Source organism: Abrus precatorius, unplaced genomic scaffold (genome assembly GCF_003935025.1).
Source record: "Abrus precatorius isolate BTA unplaced genomic scaffold, Abrus_2018 Scaffold2, whole genome shotgun sequence".
NCBI classification, from domain to species: Eukaryota; Viridiplantae; Streptophyta; class Magnoliopsida; order Fabales; family Fabaceae; genus Abrus; species Abrus precatorius.
Window position 1 is genome coordinate 2,673,046 of NW_020874362.1, and position 18,179 is coordinate 2,691,224.

Consider the following 18,179-nt stretch of genomic DNA (forward strand, 5'->3'; position numbering starts at 1 on the left):
TATTCATTTACTAATTAGTTCGTATATTTAAAATTTATTTTTTAATATTTAAATAAATAAAGCTCGATAAATAGAAACATTGTAATTTGAATATTAATTTAAGTTTATCAAAGTGAAAGAATTTAATTGCACTTTTTTTAACCTCAAATTTTTATAGCAAACATATAATATATCATTGATTTATACAAATTTATTGAAAAGTATATAAAATGATTAAATAAAAATATAAAACAACTTTCATTATATTTTGTATAATTTATTTAAACATTTTAAACTTTTTTTTATAATTTATACAAATTAATAATATGCTATACATATATTGTATTTTTGCTAGTTATTAAATAAAATTTTAGAATGAAGGACTAAATTTGAACAATTAAAAAACTACATAAATTAAAAGTAAGAAATTAAAAATAGAAAGAATAAAATTCCAGAATGGAGTAGAGTATGAGAATTAAAAGTGTAATTAATTCAAATTTTTACCGGCAGAAATTCTCCAATATTCCTGATTGAGTTATGGTATATTCCAAATGACCTTCAACAACAAACGTACAAAAAAATTCAGGGCTAATTGGATATGCTATTTGCCACTCATATATCACTGCACATACACTACATATGTTGATATCTTAGTCGAGATTCCGTCTATGATTACAGAATGCATAAAGTGTAGACAACGACACGAGCCAATTACAGAATACATAGATACATTCATAGAATCAAAGAATACATTATGAGGTTTCACCATGGAGCAGCAACCTCCTTCTGAAACTCGAGCTGATAGCTTTCAGCTTTGCACTTCAAACTCTCCAAATAAGCACCAAAATCATCACAAGCACCCTTCAACTCTTGGAGCTTGGTTTCCATGTTCTTTATTTCATCATCTGCTTGACTGTGTTCATTTCTATAAGCCAAGAATCTTCTGGTCTCTGAGGCATCATCTGTTTCATAAGCAATGCTCACAAGGCGGCGCAACCGAACTCTTAAAAATTGAACATTCATTCCCAAATGCTCAAAGGCAAGCAATGTTTTATCCCAGTTAGCAAATTCGAAACGTGGGGTGCAAATGACACTAACTTTTATGGCATCAGCAATGTTAACAGTTTCAGATATGATTCCAGCAATGAGCTTATAGTTCATGCCCTTGATGAGATTCTCATGAAGAAAAGCTTGCTGGCTGCAGCAGAGTCTATAGTACTTGTTTCGAACTTCAGTAGAGAATTCACCATCTATTGGCATTCCATCAACTATGATGCTGAAATTTTCAAAACCTTTAACATCTTTGAATTCAAGCATTTTAAATCCCTCCAGTACTTCTGAGAGAGCGTCATCACTGCCGTTTTCAGATTCTTCTACTTCTTCAGACAGCCTAGCCTTAGGTCCCAATCTTGACACGTTGGTCTTCTTTTTCTTTTGTACATTTAGTGGCACGGTTTTACCATGTTTTCTCTTCGGGCTTTTGCATGTTACAGCATCAGTATCCGCATTATCTTTGCCTGAGACATGAAGGGGAAAAACAAGAATGTTAAATGCTATATAACAAATATAAGTATTGATGATTCATCATTGTTGCAATACTGGAAACTAGAAGAGTAGAGAAACAAGTCTTGCCTCCCACTTTTTGTTTTGTGCAACTATCTAGATTCAATAGGGAAAGTGCCCCATCTAGTTCCCTCAAATTGTTAGCTCTTATTATATAAACCTGCAAAGAAAAATAAGTGGTATGAGTTTATATATATCTATATATTAAGAGACAATCACCCACCACCCAATTCTCAAGAATAACGCATGGGCCTGGTCATGGAGTTGGAATATTCTTTAGCAGAGGCACAAGGGATAATAGCCTTAACAATCATAGCATGATTGTGACTTTAGCAGTACCAATTTTGCCAAGTGCCACCATATAATCTCCTAAGGAGGTCCAGGGGATAACATGGAATAGCCTCAACAAAACGATTGCCATTTTAGCAATACCAACTTTTCCTAATAGCAATTGAGAGTCATCGCTGCCTCCATATGGCCTATATTTTGATTTAGATGCAAGTGCTTGCTTAGTAAAATCACATGCACAACAATCACTAGAACATAAGAATTTGCTGCCTGTCCACAACTACTCCATGTGACAGTCATAACCCATAAGGTGGAGATAACAGTCCCAGAGTATACCAAACCACCAGCCACCTTCTTTTCACACTTTTGCATATTACTAATCTTGTGAGTGCCAAAGGCTCCCAAATATTTGCATGAGTTAAATAAATTTTCATGCATAACAGCCTTCTTAAAAACATCTCTTACTTTGGGATAGCTTATTATGTTTTTCTATTTTGACAAAGATTCCTTCAGAAAAATTTATTTCTATCCATTGATAACCCCAATCTGCCATGAGTTCTGAGTCATTTTTATTTTAGGGGGCAAAAGATAGATTGGGATTTACCCCTGAACCATTACTAAAAGAGGGAAAGCGAAAGAGAGAGATCAAAACCTCCATATCACTCGGTGACTCACGATGGATAGCACTGTGTTTTGGTGTCAACGCATATGCTAATGCCCTAGTACATGGTCTTTCATCATTTGGATATAGTGTTTAGGACCCACGGGAAATATCTTGTCAATTACATTGACCTTCCTAACATTGAGTTCCCAAAAGCACTATGATCAATTATCAGGAATTTTTTATTTGTTATTATGATTAGTATTAATTACACATGTAATGTATGAATGTAACTAACACACAAAGCTAAGTATACTGCAGAAGTGTTACTGAACGGTGATATACATGCTATTGTGACCCTTTTTCTTTGCAACACAGTACTCACTCTGTCAGTGAAATGTTGAATCACCATTAGAAACAGTTAAACCAAAAAACCATTACCTTAAATTTGGTAGGTTCAACTAATTGGAAGACCAACACATCACCCTCCTGCAATTTGTGTACAGCAGAAAACTGTCTCCAACCAGCACTCAATCCTGTCTTACATGCAATATATTTTGTCTTGTATTCTTTACCAGATTCATCCTCCAAAATGATTGTTGTATCCTTTTCTGGCAAATGTCTCTTACAAAATGCCACAGGCAGCCCCTATAAAAATAAATCAGAAGACATGATTCAAAAACTTCATAAAATTTGGTTTGTATAATAAAATCACATTTATTTCAATCTACTGAAATGCTTACCATCCAAAAACAACTAGCAACATGTGATCTGACCAAGGACTTCACAAAACTAGGGAATTCCGGTTGCAATTTTGATTGGACCTGCTCTGCTCGAATAACAGCAGATGACAAGGCCTCACCACGAGAGGATGTTCCATCTGTTGCAACCTTAACAGAACTGGAAGCAAATACAGAGTTCTAATTTTTTACCTCAAGTAACTCACTTTCCAAAATGGAGGGATTTAGTACCTAAACAATATTAATGATGCTCTACATACCTTGCAAACATCTGTGCATCACCAGGTGTTCCCTGTAGAAGCATTTGTTAGAATTATTAACCACTTTGATTTACAAGGAATTACAGCAGTCCATTTAATTCATATGATCATTGTTGCAAAGCATTACAAATTGGCGAGTTCAAAAAACTGAAAAACAACGGAGCTCAACAGAATAAGATGAAAGAGTGTCTAATGGAATGTCAAGACTTTTTGGTGAAATATGTTAAAAGTAAATAGTTAGGATTGGAACCGAGGTCTAAGGATATGGAGAAACAGTGAAATAGACGGGAGGGCCAAGAAAATATGCTGCAGAGAAGTTAATAGCTAATGGTTAATTGGGTATCAAGAAAGTTTGATTAGTTGATTGACTACGTTAATAGCAAATTTAGAGCATACTTATACTTTTGTGTTACTATTTCGAATTGTTTACATCACAATAACCTAAAGAGAGAAAGAACACTTCTATAGTGTCATCACAACTTGAGGTTTGTAGTCTCATATAAAAGTGTCTTGTGATACAAACTCACTCCATTACAGGTGACAAACATGATTTTGCTTCTCAACCTTGTTGGCTTAGTGTTGAGTTTTCCCCCATTTGCTATCAAAATTCAAAAAAAACTATGGACAGGAAAATTACACGAATTCATGAAAGCAAGATCTTACAAATCCAGCATCAAATCCAATAGCAAGAAATATTTAAAATCCCTTCCAAATCTTACTTGCTTTATATGATTGTTCAAGAGCTTGTATTTATTCTCCACTGTCTTGTTTTGCTTATCCTGCAAACAATGCAACATAGCTGCAACTCATCATTATTAACTCACAAAAAGGAGGCCCAAAGAAAAGCCCAGAATCGAAGGAATCTCATGCTAGCTTGGTCATGACTCATAAAATTATAGAAGATCAAGAAAATAAGAAATGAAGATACCCATCATTCCCTTGTTCTTCAATATGCAAAACACACAATAGATGGGGGGGAAATGCAAAATTTGGCATATTTTGTGAAGTGCGTAGATAGAGAGAAGATAGAAAACCGTGTTTAAAGTAGAGATCCTAGCGAAGTGAGAAAGAGGAACATCCTCGTGCAGCTCCTCCACATAATATGCCACAGTCACAGCTTGATCATCAACCACCACCATTTTCAACCTTTGACGTGTCCTTTTCCTGTTTCAGCCTCTCTGCTTTGAATGAACAGAAACACATCAATTGGATTGGATTTCCTCCACAGCCACCACCCCCCTTACGTAAGAGAATGGAATCTACAATGCAACCGTGAGAGAGAGAGAGAGAGGCCAAAAGGCCTTGAATGGGTTATGGGGTGGTGGTGGTTTTGATCAAAAGAGAAAAAGTTTACATGATAGGTGGATGAGAGAGAAACACCAAAATGTGCGTTTAACGTTTTGACGCTGTTGGATCCACCCCCTTTGGTGTTGTGTCTTTCGGTTGGTGTTATTGTGAAAATTGGTTGGTATTTGCAAACAATTTTGCAATGGAATGGAATACGAGGTAGAAGTATGAAAAGACAACTTTTAGGATCTTTCACGTACGAAATATGAGTGAGACATCTGGACTTAATGACACGTGTGTCGTCAGTTTCCTTCAAACCCAACCTCAATTTTGTATTCCGTACACGGACTCAAAATTTGAAATTATAATTAGGAGGCTTATTTTATACACGACATTTCAAAATAATATAAATCTAAATATAAAATTTTGAAAAATTTATAAGAATATAGAAATTTAAAAAATATTTTCATTATATTTTTTTTATATTTCTATAATTTTCTAAAAATTTATAATTTAATATATAATATTTTAAATCTCATATTTAAATTAGTTTTTAAAAAATTTAATTAATTAATTAATTTGTGATTTAAAATGAATTAAGAATTAAAAATGTAAAAATTTTGAAAAAGAGAATTTAAAATGATCAGTACATCGAATTGTTTTAATTCATACAGAAAAAAGAAAAGTTTCATACACTTTAAATTAGATACAAATACCAATTCAAAGGATTATCTTCATTTAAACTATCAAATGAAAGAATGTGCTTTGAATTATAATCTTTATTCAATGATTCACATAAAAGATTTAAGAATTAAACTAATATTCATGATGAACATAAACAAAACACAAATATAAATGAAAATGAAATAAAAACATAAAAGACAATGCAAAATACAATTGAACAAACTATAATATTTGAAAGATTAATGTTAAAATTTTTCTGTTATTCCCTTTTTACAATTCAAGTTTAATTTTAATTTAACTATTATCAATCAATTAGGGACCAAATTCTAAGTATAAATAAAATTTAATCACATGATATTCAATTCTTTACCCCAAAATAAGAACCTTATTTTTTTTAAAATTAAAATAAGCATTATATGTTAGAATTTACAAGATCTCATAATAATCAAGTTATCTCTAGGATAACAGTCTTTATGATAAAATTCTTTAAATTTAACTTAATCACTAATTTTTAATTATTCAATTGAATCTGATATCAATTTAAAGGTGGTAAAAATAAAAAACCGTTAGAAACTAAGAAATCACTTAATTGAAATATAGGAAAAATATAATCAAATGAATTCAAATGTCAAAATCAAATTACATAATATTCAAATAAAAGGTCACCCTTCGCCAACAAAGGCAGTTTTGTTACATATAATTAAAGAAAAAAAACTAAAAAATAAAAAGAAACTAGAAAGAACTAGATGGTGATGGAATCACCACTCTTAGCTCTTAGAACCTTTTCTAAAATAAAAAGATAATTGCAAGAGACCAAATGTAGAATATGTATGACAAAAGATATTATGCTCAACTTTATCGATATATTTATAATGAATTTTGAATTTAGGCATGACCACACACTTTTATTATATGTTCATAAAATTTGATAGTTAAGTTGCAGGCTCCTTTTGTTGAGGTTTAACAATTTAGACAAAACATTATGAACAATGACATTTTCATGTGTTCATAGTCCAATTGTATGGCTATGCATAAGTGAGTTCGAATAAATTTTCAAACGTTGTTTATCCACTTGTTAATGCTTGCAATTACTTCTTTCACCTTTCAATTACCTCTTAAAGAAAATCAATGAGAGAAAAGGAGTGAAAATTATTATTTACTTTCACTAGAAGCTATCATTTATCCACTACAACTAAGTAAAGTTGAGTCATATATCTTAAAAACTCAATTAAACCAATCCTAAATATTATACATTTACTTATTCCACGTAAGCTTGAAATGAAAATTGAATTAACAATCTTTCTTTAATTTTTATTGTTACTAGTGTTACTTTCTTTTTGTCCTCGTTCAGATTGGCTCCATAATGAACATGCATTTACATCCTCATTTACTACTCACTCCTCCATAATTAAAAATGTTCCCCACTTTCCTTACTCTCCCCCTATTTGTTTTGTTAATGAAGTTGTCGATTAAGATGTTTGCCCTCTCTTCTCACCAATTGTTTTGTTAAATGAGTTGTCAATTGAGATGTTTAACATGACCTTTTGGTAAAGAGTTTTGTCTGAATTTGTCCTTCGAGATTATGATGATCAACAAAACTTTCTAGCATCATTACTCATTTACTAAAAGATGAGAAACACAGAGACTCTTAAGATGGAGGTTGATTGGCTAACAAAATTAAAGTTCCTTAAGATTTAAGATTTATTAAGTTGTGTTAGAATCTTTCATCCAATATTAAAACACTTCAATAATATAACTAACTACATGAGACTTTCGTAGTACAAATCAAATTCTTACTCATGATGTTATATCGTAGAGTAATAAAAGAGACTATTTTGAGAATAGTCTATTTGCAAAAGGACCATTTTATAATTTTTTTAAACATATTTTTCCTTCTTCTTCAATTAATTATTCATATATTTTTTAAAACAAAAATAATAAGTAAGAAATATATATTTTTTATTCTCGTTATTAGTACTAAGTACAAGAGGAAAAGTGAGAAAATTACAAAATACTCAATCTAGTTTTTTTTTTTTTATAAAGTATCTTCAACTTAATTATACAAACAAATAAAATAGTTAAAACAAGTGAATTTTTTAGTTTTATAAAAATATTAACATGATAATTTTATCTTTATAATATCATTGAACCTAATCTTAGTATCAATATATATTTTATTGTTATTTTAATTTAAACTTTTTCTAATTTAATTTAATAAAGACAAATAAAAAATAAATATTACATAAAAATTATAAAATGTTTTATGATAAAAAATATTTATTTACTTATTATAAAATACCTTACAGATAAACTAAATGAAGTAATAGTATGAAAGTAACATGACCAAACTATTTATGATGCCTACGTTGACAATGCTGCTGCCATGGTTGGCGTTCAATTTTGGCAGCCTGTAAGTTTCACTGTTATGTCCGGCACTTATGCTGATGAATTATTGAAAACACGACAAAAAACAAATGTCTTGACATTAATGCCAAACACTTTATGTGATGCCATTATAAAGTAAGCAACAAAATGCGATTTTTTTGGCCTCTGTGCTGTGAAGAGCTGAAAGGATGGACCATTTGTGAGAAATCCCATTCAAAGTGTCGTCAAGATTCTCCATACCAATTACAACGCTGATGAACCAAATTGACTTGCACCTTCCAATTTACGTTTTTCGGGTCATTTTTTCTTTCAACAAATGGAATTATCTTCTAGACGATACCGTGGCACGAAGCTATCATCAACCCTACATAGTCCTTTAAAACAAGAAAAGATTAAAGAAAGAAAGGAATTCCACCATTCAAGCCAGCTAACCTTTATGGTCAAACCAGCTGTTAAATAACACATTTTCATATTAGTGTTTATTTAGACCTTCTCTCCCTTGACCTTATGTATTGCTAAGTTGTTTTCATTCGAAAACATATTTAAAACTCAGGTTAGTTCGGTTGACATATGCACGTCTCTGTGCGCCTTGTAAGAAATGGAATATTATATTAACTAAAAATGTATATAACTAAAGATTTTTAAAACATATCTAAAACAGCTTTATTATGTGAAATGGATATGAAACAATTCTTTTCCTGAAACTTATCCAAATGCACCATAATATGTAAAATAAAATATCTTATGAGGTTCATATCCATCTTTATATGCTAAATTTTAGTCCTCGCCTTTTAATAGAAAAATGTTTTATTAACCCCAGTCCTTATTTTTTAATATTTTTTTAATTTATTCTATTTTTATTAAGTAATGTCATTTTTTCACATTAATTATCTCATTTTAATTTTTGTTTTATTCTTCTTAAATTCTCTTGCTTAAAATTATTCAATTTTACTTTAATTTTAAATCGTTATACAATATATAAAATTAATAGATATAAAGAGAATTATATATGTATTTATTCAAATAATTTTTCATTATTTTTTCTGTTTAAATTTTATTTAATTTAACTCTATCTAATAAAATAAAATCTTAATTTTTTTTAAAAATGAGTTTTTACCATTTTTAGTGATATTAATATTTTATCTTATATATTTTATTTTTCATATAAAAAAAGTTGCGAGTACAATAATGTAATCAACTAATAGTCAAATCCTGAGTAAGTTTGGATTGTTTGCTGTTTTTAGTTTAAACACATTCGAAAAATGCAAGGTAGTATATTTTTCCCCCTAAAGTACAGATATCGTATAAAAATAATTTTATTTGAGCCAAAAAAATTTATAGCATAGTAAAAATAACATTATTTGAGCCGATATTTTTTTCATATATAATATTCAAATCCAAAACTTTCTATGGAAAAAGTTAAGTAAATGTTTATTGAACTAACTACTTATTAATTAATTAATATCCTAAAAACACTTACAAAGAATTAAAAAAACATGTATATATATCACGTAATTTGTGAGTAGAGAACCTTGTAACAAAAGTTTTCCTCATATAGGGACAGAGCCACAGAGGTCTGGTCAAACATTATACGAAACAATTCAAAAAATACAGGTTGACATGGCTGCATAATTCCAATTTTATATATCATTATATCTTCCATCATAACCATCGGCAGCCTCTGAATCTGTTTTGTCCCTGCTTTTCCATGCCTATGTTACTTTTTGGTTCCCAACATCCTGAATGATTGATTTGATTCTAGTTTGAGTTTCGGTTTTCGTTCTCTGCTTTTGTCATATTCTAGCAGCCCACGCCTCCTTCTTCTTCTTCTCTTTTGCCATCTCATTTTAACTTAATAGTTATTACCCCTGCTTTCCTTTGACTTCCTTTCTCCATTTGCATTCAAAGCTTCATTCTAATTTCAGTTGCAGCTTTCAACTTCTAAGCTTCATTAGTATAACAGTTAAGGCTCTATGGAGGGTTGGACGAAGTCTTTTTATGTGGTCTCTGTATTCTTCTATGCTTTCTTCCTTGGAGCCTTAAAAGGTGCTCTTTTGATTTCATACTCTTGCGGTTCATGATTAAATTTTGACTTCCAAAGTTTCAATTTTCGTTCTCTTTCTTGCTTTCTTTTTAAGTTGTGAAGTCTAAGGTGAATTTTGATGGTGGGTTCCTGAGATTTTCTTCAAATTCTGCAGGCTTAATTGTGGGTCCTATTGCTGGTTTGATACTGATCATAGGAAACGTAGCAGTGATTCTGGGGTTGTTTCCTGCACATGTAGCTTGGACTGTCTACACTCTTTTAAAGTAACATGATTTGTACCCCTTCTCTGGAATTTCAGTCAAATTTTCTATATGACATGATACATGTGGTTGGTTTGTCTTTTCAGGATTCATATGTTTGACGCAGCCTTGAAAGTTGCGATTTTGATTGCTTTGCCTGCGTTGTTTGGCTTATGGTTGGGTTTAGGCATAGCTGGAAGCGTTCTTATTGGGGTAGGATATGGATTTTTCACTCCTTGGGTTTCAACTTTTGAGGCCTTCAGACATGATAATGAATCCAAGAAATTCTCGCACTGTGTTGTGGTGAGGTTCCAGGATTTCTTGCCATGATCTAGATTTCTCTGCATTTATTTGTTAGTACATAGTTTTATGAACTCTCACTGAACTCAGGACGGAACGTGGGGAACTATCAAAGGCAGTTGCACGGTAGTTAGGGACTTTGCTGATATATGTTACCATTCATATCCAAGTTACTTGAAAGAACTACGTGAATCACCTAGTTCAGATGAGCGTCAGAGGCTAAGGTAAAGGTCATAAGGTCACTTATTCTTTTATGTGACCCGTGTTCTCATGTCGTTTTTAACTCGAAATAAAGACCGCTATTGCGATTAAATATCCACTATAGTCTTTTAAGTTTTAAACGTGGATTATTTTAGTTCTTAACTTCATAAAAATCTCACTTGGTTTCCAGGTTAATTCATGTTCCTGGATGTGTCATTGTTGGGATAATGGGGCTAATTGTTGAGATTCCTCTTTTCACTGCAATTGCTATAGTAAAGAGCCCCTACCTGTTGTTCAGGGGCTGGTTCAGACTTTTGCATGATTTGATTGGCAGAGAAGGTCCATTCCTTGAAACAGTTTGTGTCCCCATTGCTGGTTTGACAATATTCGTGTGGCCACTTGTTGTAATAGCTAGCATTTTATTGGCTATTTTCTCAAGCATTTTCGTTGGACTTTATGCATCTGTTATAGTATATCAGGTTTGATCACTCTTTTTGTGCTTCATACCTATTTTCCTTGGCTGAATCGTTGATCTGATCTCACCTTTTAACCTTCATTTGGGTGTAGGAAAGATCTTTCCGGAGAGGTTTAGCTTATGTGATTGCAATGGTTGCTGAGTTTGATGAGTATACAAATGATTGGCTCTATCTTCGAGAGGGGACATTCTTACCAAAGTACACTTTTTCCCAATTAGTTTTCTTTTCAATCTTCCATTTATTCCGTTAACATCGGCATTCAATTTGCATGCAGCCAGGCCCCAGTATCGAAAGAAAAAGGCTTCTCAATCATCAGAGTTTTCCGTTCGAGGAAACAGTGTAGGTGGAAGCAAATTAAATGCTTCTACAGAGCCACCTGCAATGTTTATGCCAAGCTTAGCTCCTTCAAGATCAGTTAGAGAGACCATTCAAGAAGTGAAAATGGTTCAGGTAAGCACTTTTTCTCCTAATGTTTCTCAAGTACTATGTATTTCTTCCAGCAATTCTTTGTCAAGTGAAATAGGTGAGTTCGAAACATAGGCAAATAGAATGTGCTATATTGCCTTCCATTTTCAATCAAAAAATTAGGATCAAAATGTTTTATGCTTAGATTACACTAGTAGCTGGATGGATGTCATATATGCCAAAGTCAAACCAAGAAAGTTTGCTCAATGAAGAAATGAAGAAAAATATTCATAAAACAGAACAAAACCAAAGAAAAGGTACTAAATAAATATCATCTTCTGAACTAGTCAGATGATTTGAAATGATTGAAGGGTTTTTGTTTTGGTTTAATAACCGAGATGGTACACATATATCTTCTTCATTTGACCAAAAAGAAAATTATGTTTCAAGATGTTGATGATGTCTGACTTCATTTTCCACATATCATTCTGTATGACGTGCAAAGTTTATATTATGGTTGATATACTCCATTCTGTGTACTAGATTTGCCTCAAAAGGACTCTTTGGAATTGCTAACCAATGAAATTGTTACAAAAGAAAGTGTATATTCTCATCCGAGGCGTCAACATGTAAAGGGAAAATTTGTATACAAAAGCTTTTGCCGATTTCCTAAGTTGCAACATCATATGACATTGAAGACATCTTTCTGATCTTATTTTGCATCTGTTGTGCCCTTTGTATTTTATTATATGATCTTTTATAATTTGACAGATATGGGGAAATATGATGAGGTACTGTGAGATGAGAGGCAAGGAATTATTGGATGCAAATGTGCTTACAGCAGCTGACCTTTATGAATGGTTGAGGGGAAAGAATCATAACGAAGCTTCCATAGTTGGTGTTGGCTTGCCTTGTTTTTCACTTCTACAAACACTTGTCTTCTCCATCAAAGCCAACTCAAGTGGCGTTTTGCTACTTGATGACTTTGAGATAACCTATTTAAACAGACCAAAGGATAAGTTGTTGGATTGGTTCTTCAATCCTGTAATGGTTCTTAAGGAACAGATAAGGGTCATCAAACTGGGGGAAGGTGAAGTGAGATACTTGGAAAAAGTTGTTCTCTTTGGAGCCAACAAACAACGCTTTGAGGATTGGGATAATGGTGGTTTAATGATTCCTGATGCTCTTAGAGCTGCTCAAATTGAGGGAATTTCCAGAAGGTAAGTGACCTATATCTTAATGAGTTAGAGAATCAATCTTTGTTTTGTTAGTTTTGTTAATATAAGCCCTTAAGATTGATTTTAACCATACAAAAATAGTAAAATGCACATGGTATTAGTTAATGAATTAAAAAGTAAATTTTTTTTTTAACTGAAAAACGTAACAATACACTTTTAAAATTGTTTTTGCACAGAAAAGAAGCCCAAAACTACCTTATTACATATTGTATTAGAGAATTTGACTGATGTGTGTACAATGATGAATCCATGGCTAGGATGATTGGAATGATAAGAGGTGTATCAAAGCTACCAACTTACAGAAGGAAGTTTCGTCAGATTGTTAAAGCTTTAATTACTCATTCTCTGGAGAAAGATGAGACAGAAAGGGCTTTGGTTACTCGTTCTGTGGATGCAGATGTTTCTGAAAAGGCTTTAGTTACTCGTTATCTGGAGAGAGATCCTTCTGGAAGATCGACTAGGTCCATAGTATCAATTGCATCAGATGAGAATGTTTGAGACAAACTAAACTAGTTTAGTTCTCTATTGTCAATGAATCATTGTAAATTCCTTTGAATTGTTGATTGATTGATGTAAAAGAGCATGTTCAGGTTCGTTACAGATTGAATTTGAAGACATTCTCAAATTAGTTGAGTGCCTATTTGGCGTTAATCAAAATTTTCACTCCTCATCTCAGGCAATTTCATTATAAATCTAATTGTGTTAAGTTTGTCGTATCTAGTGACAACAAAAGGAATGATATTGGCAAAAGATAAAGTGCAATCCATTTAAATGCATATCGTCTCCACTATTTTAACATGATCAAAATTGGTCTTCTTCTAGTCTAGGTACTGCGGAGCTTTTCTTATTTTAGCAAATTGCTAAAATTTTATTTTATTTTTAAAAAAATCATTAAATAAATTTAAAAAAGTGTTTGCTATGTTACTTATAAACTTAAGAGAATATTCTATATTTTTTTAATTAACAGTAATAATTTCTCTGATATTTTAAAGATTAAAATATTTTACCTTTTTAAAATTATAAATTATAAAATATTTTAATCTTTTCTTTATATCAAACAATACTTTTACAAACTAATTTAGTTCACTGATGATATTCTTCAGAATTAGGTTATTATTTACTTTTTCAATGATTAATGATGTAATTAAAATTGAAAGACTGTGACGAAAATATTAAAATGTCTCACTTTTGTTTGGGTTGGGCTTTTCTCTTTTTTTCTTGAGAGGAAAGTGCAGCGGGCCCTAGTTACGGGGGAATAATGGTTGAACAAGCCCATTAAGACTAAACAGAGAAGAAATAAGGTTCGATATCGGCTGTCTCTGGATTGGATTTAATCAATTTTAGGAATTTTATTTTCCTACTTGTGCATGTGAAGTCATTCAATTGGTGTGATTCAAAATGTAAATACAAATCAAATTTAAATTATTTTTAATTAGATTAGCTTTAAAGTTCTTCTTATAATTTAAAGAAATATAATTTCATAAATATATATATATATATATATATATAATATAAACAAAAACTACTCTTCAAATTTACTTTTTAAATAAATTAATTAATTAAACCAAAATAATATTTTAAATTATAAAAATAATTCTATTTTATTGTTTATACAAGCACATTATGAAAATTTAGGTTAAGTGTTATTTCAAGACTATATGTATAAATTTTAATTTAGTTTGAATTATATCGTTCTATTTCTGACATTAAAAAAACCGATTTAATATTTTTGGTATTTTACTTATTTAATTTTTAGCTTTTTATTTCAGTAAAAAAAATGGATAACTAAAATTATTATCCGGACAAGTATGAATTTGAAGATAAATATTTTTTTCAGAAAATATAAATACAAATTTAGATACTATCATACTTATCCATTATCATCCCTAACAATGGATGAATTCATTTTCTCATGAAACACGTGCATAATCTATCAATTTGACATTACTTTATTAATATAAATTCATGAAGTTATTTAAAAGCTCCAATTTTAAGAACTACACCGGGATGTGTCTCAAAAATTGATTAAAATATATTTAAAGACAACATCAAACAAGTGAGAGTTGTGTATGTGTATGAAGTATAGTAAGTGAAAGGAAATATAATTAGAATACAATGTCATGTGATTTATTTAAGTAATTGTATAATTTTAATATGGAATATATAATTATATATAAATAACTGTATAATTAAATTTTAATTTTCTCACTTCTTATAAAAATAAAAGTTAAATTAATCTGCTAGTTCTAATAGTTTCTTTGTATTTTTAATTAAGCTTTTATAATTTAAAAAATTTTAATTAAATGTTTATAATTTAAAAAAATTAAATCCTTAATAACTATCATAATAATATCTTTATTAAATATCAATGATATGACATTTTTAATTTAATTGGAAATATTTTTAATACTTTTTTCATTAAAAAATTCCAAATCCCAAAATCCTTTTATTAGTAGGTAATAAATTCAACAATTAAAATATACTAAACCATAAAACATTAAGAAAAAAAAAAAGAATTGAATCACCCCTAAAACCTTAAAAACTCTTGAAAAATGCTTCTATAAAAAGTTCAAGTTTTGAATATATAATTTATTTTGTTGTAAATTCAAGTTTTTGGACCAAATTTATATGAATATAATAATGATAATTATTAAGGATTTGATTTAAAAAATTTTAATTATAAGAATTAAAAAAAAAAGGATGAAAACCTAACTAAAAATTAAAAAAAAAACTATAAGGACTAACAAATTAATTTAACTTATAGAAAACTATTTCTCTCACTAAATATGTTTTCTAAGTGAAATATATTATGTAAAAGTATTATCATGTAATAAGAGAAAAGATGATGGAATATGGCTTTGAATTTAGTTAGAGTAAACGTTTTCAGAAAACTTTTTGTGCTTATCACCCACTCACCTTTACCTTCTTAGAAACTCCAAGTTTTGCTTCGAATCTTCGAATTCGGATGCATCATCTTCATCCTGAACCTCTGCGTAGCCACTGAAAATTGGATGCAAGTTGTGTTCGGCGAGTCTTTATCTCGTCATTCACATTGACCTTTTCTTTGCTCCTATCCACGACGCAATCACCATTGAGGAAGGCATCACCAGTGATGGCTTCAATGTTGTATAAACGGACTTGGTGTAATGGTGTTAGGACTTGGCAATGGCAAGGGTATTGACTCATGCATCACTAATTGAAGCACCGAGTTACTAGTTGAACTGGTTGAATCGGTATATATTAAAATTTTTATAGTTTATAATTAGAACTTTTTTTAAAAAAATACAAATTAACATAATTTAAAAAGTTTAAATACTTCAAATTAAAATCTTAAAAATTTTAAATAAGTAATAATTAAGAATTTGTTACCACACAAGTTAAGAAACAAGTTCAAAACAAGTTCTCAAATCACAATTTATGTTCAAGGAGTCAATGTTGTTTCAAATTCAGTCACTATTTCTTCTGCATTGAAAAAAAAATCTAAATCTTCACCAACACCTTTAACATTCAAATTTATATTTTCTAAAAGTGTATTGTCCAATTTCGTTCTCCTTATCATTATCCAAATTCAACTGATCTATGATATAAAGTTAAATAAAAAGTTAGTAACTGAGATGATGGAATGAATAGAAAACATCATCAACAATTAAACAATAAAATTATAATATTTATGTTATAAAAAAAAGTAATATTTAATATATCTATATCATTTGAAGGAGGTTGGATAGACGTATTTGTAAGGTCATTTTACTTGTAAGGCCATTTTAATTACTTCTTTAATAGTATGGGATGATTCCTCTACTATCTAATTAGAATGATTATCCAATATTTCAAAATTAATTGGATCATAATTTCGATGCCTCAATCAATTTCTAAGGTTAATTGCCTCAAATATTAGCATAAAAAAAAATCTAAACACATATTTCATATTGGAATGAATATTCAATAAGTGACAAAGGAAAAAGAAGAAGATTGCATGGTGACTATTAAGAATTGACTGACAACTTAAAGAAAATTCTGTTAGGACCGTGAATAATACAAGACAAGCAATACAATTCTGTTAGGGCCTAAATTTTTTATTATAGATTTCATTTATTTTATAACTATATATATGTCATAAATAATTATTAAATAATGAGTAATTATTTTTATGAATAAAGGATTTATAAATAATATGCGAATTGATTATTTATATTACATTAAATATCTCTAATAATTTTATCTAGAATCCAAAAAATTTTAGATACAACCTATCGTGCTCTTGGCTGCAATAAAAAGATCAAGACCAAAAAAAGAAATAACTTAGGGAAGAAAATTATTATTATTATTATTTTAATGAGAATCTCGGTCTTATGTGCGTTGTTAACTGGAGTGTGTGTTAGCAAAGGACGTTTGAGAGGACAGATGATGAGTTGGCTCTTGAATTTGTGGGCTTAAGCAATATCTTAATATGCACGCAAATCAATTTCAAGCTTAATATTAATAATCTGCAGGTAAAAGTCTCACATTTACAAGTCCCTCACGACACACATCTCATGATCAAACAAAATTAAAAAAAAAAAAATTATAAATTCTTGACCGGATAAAAGACAAAATCATGATTAAATCCCATTGATGTTCTTGTATATTACAATGAAACCGTGTATATGTATGAAGAAGTGGAACAAAAAGGGGAGCGTAATTTATAATTTAGAGAGAAATATTATATTTATGTAATATACTTTTTTTTTTAATCTTTCTTGGTTACATCACCAATTCTATGTTATGTTTTGCATATATCTTTTTTTAAGAAGTTATATGATTTTCAGAAACTTTTAATCTTTATCATTTATATACATATACATAATCTATTTTTATTCTTTATCCTTTTAAAATATTTTTTAATGATCAAAAGTATAAGGTTATTGTATAAATTTTAATACATTAAGTTAAAAAAGATCATACATCTTTAAAGGCATTAAAACAATGATGTAAAATTTGTATATAATAGTTTATCTTTTGGAGGAGCCTGTAGAGGTGGGGGCCGGAAAGTAAGAGATATTTGGGGAAAGGGAAGGAAGAGAGGGAAAGGGCGATGAAAATTTAAAATTTGATAAGAATATCGTGATTTTGGTGATGAAATTCCGATCTCACCCGAATTATGCCGCTATGATAATAAGTTTTATGCAGTGCAATTATTATTGCATAACGTAAAGCTGGAATTGCTCGGGTGCTTGCAGCTTGTAAGTGTGAAAAAGTACCCCATCGTCTCTCCCCTCACGACCCATTCCACATCATGAAATTCACGCGCATCAGGGAATCTCAACCCATGTGCTGCATTAACCCGTTGCCTTCATTTGCCCGCTAGCTAGTACGGGACAAACACGTTTCTCTCCACGCTACATAGCACAACATAAAAAACATACAATTAAAATATTATTTTATATTTTTAAAATGCTTAATGTGACTACATACAGATTTTACCAAAAATAAGTCATTTAACTGAAGTT

The 18,179-nt window shown here is 30.3% G+C and overlaps 2 protein-coding genes across 4 annotated transcripts; one reads left to right on the top strand and one right to left on the bottom strand.

Moving 5' to 3' along the window:
• Positions 1 to 507: 507 nt before the first annotated feature.
• LOC113858813 (B3 domain-containing protein Os01g0234100-like) lies at positions 508 to 4,787 on the bottom strand. 2 transcript variants are annotated; one of them, XM_027491574.1, is made up of 7 exons: positions 4,466 to 4,787; positions 4,151 to 4,210; positions 3,432 to 3,463; positions 3,175 to 3,331; positions 2,873 to 3,079; positions 1,612 to 1,702; positions 508 to 1,496 (listed from the first exon to the last, which is right to left on the bottom strand). In XM_027491574.1, the coding sequence occupies exons 1-7, from the start codon at positions 4,568 to 4,570 to the stop codon at positions 742 to 744; spliced, it is 1,407 nt and encodes a 468-aa protein (XP_027347375.1). In that variant the 5' UTR covers positions 4,571 to 4,787; the 3' UTR covers positions 508 to 741. The 2 variants fall into 2 exon arrangements, with proteins under 2 accessions (XP_027347375.1, XP_027347376.1); XM_027491575.1 differs by lacking the exon at positions 3,432 to 3,463 and having other exon boundaries at positions 4,176 to 4,210.
• A 4,676-nt stretch (positions 4,788 to 9,463) lies between these two features.
• LOC113858688 (uncharacterized membrane protein At3g27390) lies at positions 9,464 to 13,374 on the top strand. 2 transcript variants are annotated; one of them, XM_027491417.1, is made up of 9 exons: positions 9,464 to 9,833; positions 9,986 to 10,094; positions 10,178 to 10,373; positions 10,461 to 10,594; positions 10,762 to 11,050; positions 11,139 to 11,245; positions 11,326 to 11,497; positions 12,224 to 12,672; positions 12,948 to 13,374. In XM_027491417.1, the coding sequence occupies exons 1-9, from the start codon at positions 9,761 to 9,763 to the stop codon at positions 13,186 to 13,188; spliced, it is 1,770 nt and encodes a 589-aa protein (XP_027347218.1). In that variant the 5' UTR covers positions 9,464 to 9,760; the 3' UTR covers positions 13,189 to 13,374. The 2 variants fall into 2 exon arrangements, with proteins under 2 accessions (XP_027347218.1, XP_027347219.1); XM_027491418.1 differs by having other exon boundaries at positions 9,536 to 9,767; positions 12,948 to 13,245.
• Positions 13,375 to 18,179: the final 4,805 nt, after the last annotated feature.

Bases quoted from the DNA above. Each gene is read 5' to 3' on its own strand.
- LOC113858813 (XM_027491574.1), bottom strand. From the start codon at position 4,570: ATGGTGGTGGTTGATGATCAAGCTGTGACTGTGGCATATTATGTGGAG. The intron at 3,332-3,431 runs GTATGTAGAGCA...ATTTGCTTCCAG, and splicing joins GATGCACAGATGTTTGCAAG to TTCTGTTAAGGTTGCAACAG. The intron at 1,703-2,872 runs GTAATGGTTTTT...TTTTCTTTGCAG, and splicing joins TTGAACCTACCAAATTTAAG to GTTTATATAATAAGAGCTAA.
- LOC113858688 (XM_027491417.1), top strand. From the start codon at position 9,761: ATGGAGGGTTGGACGAAGTCTTTTTATGTGGTCTCTGTATTCTTCTAT. The intron at 9,834-9,985 runs GTGCTCTTTTGA...CAAATTCTGCAG, and splicing joins CTTCCTTGGAGCCTTAAAAG to GCTTAATTGTGGGTCCTATT. The intron at 10,095-10,177 runs GTAACATGATTT...TTGTCTTTTCAG, and splicing joins ACTGTCTACACTCTTTTAAA to GATTCATATGTTTGACGCAG.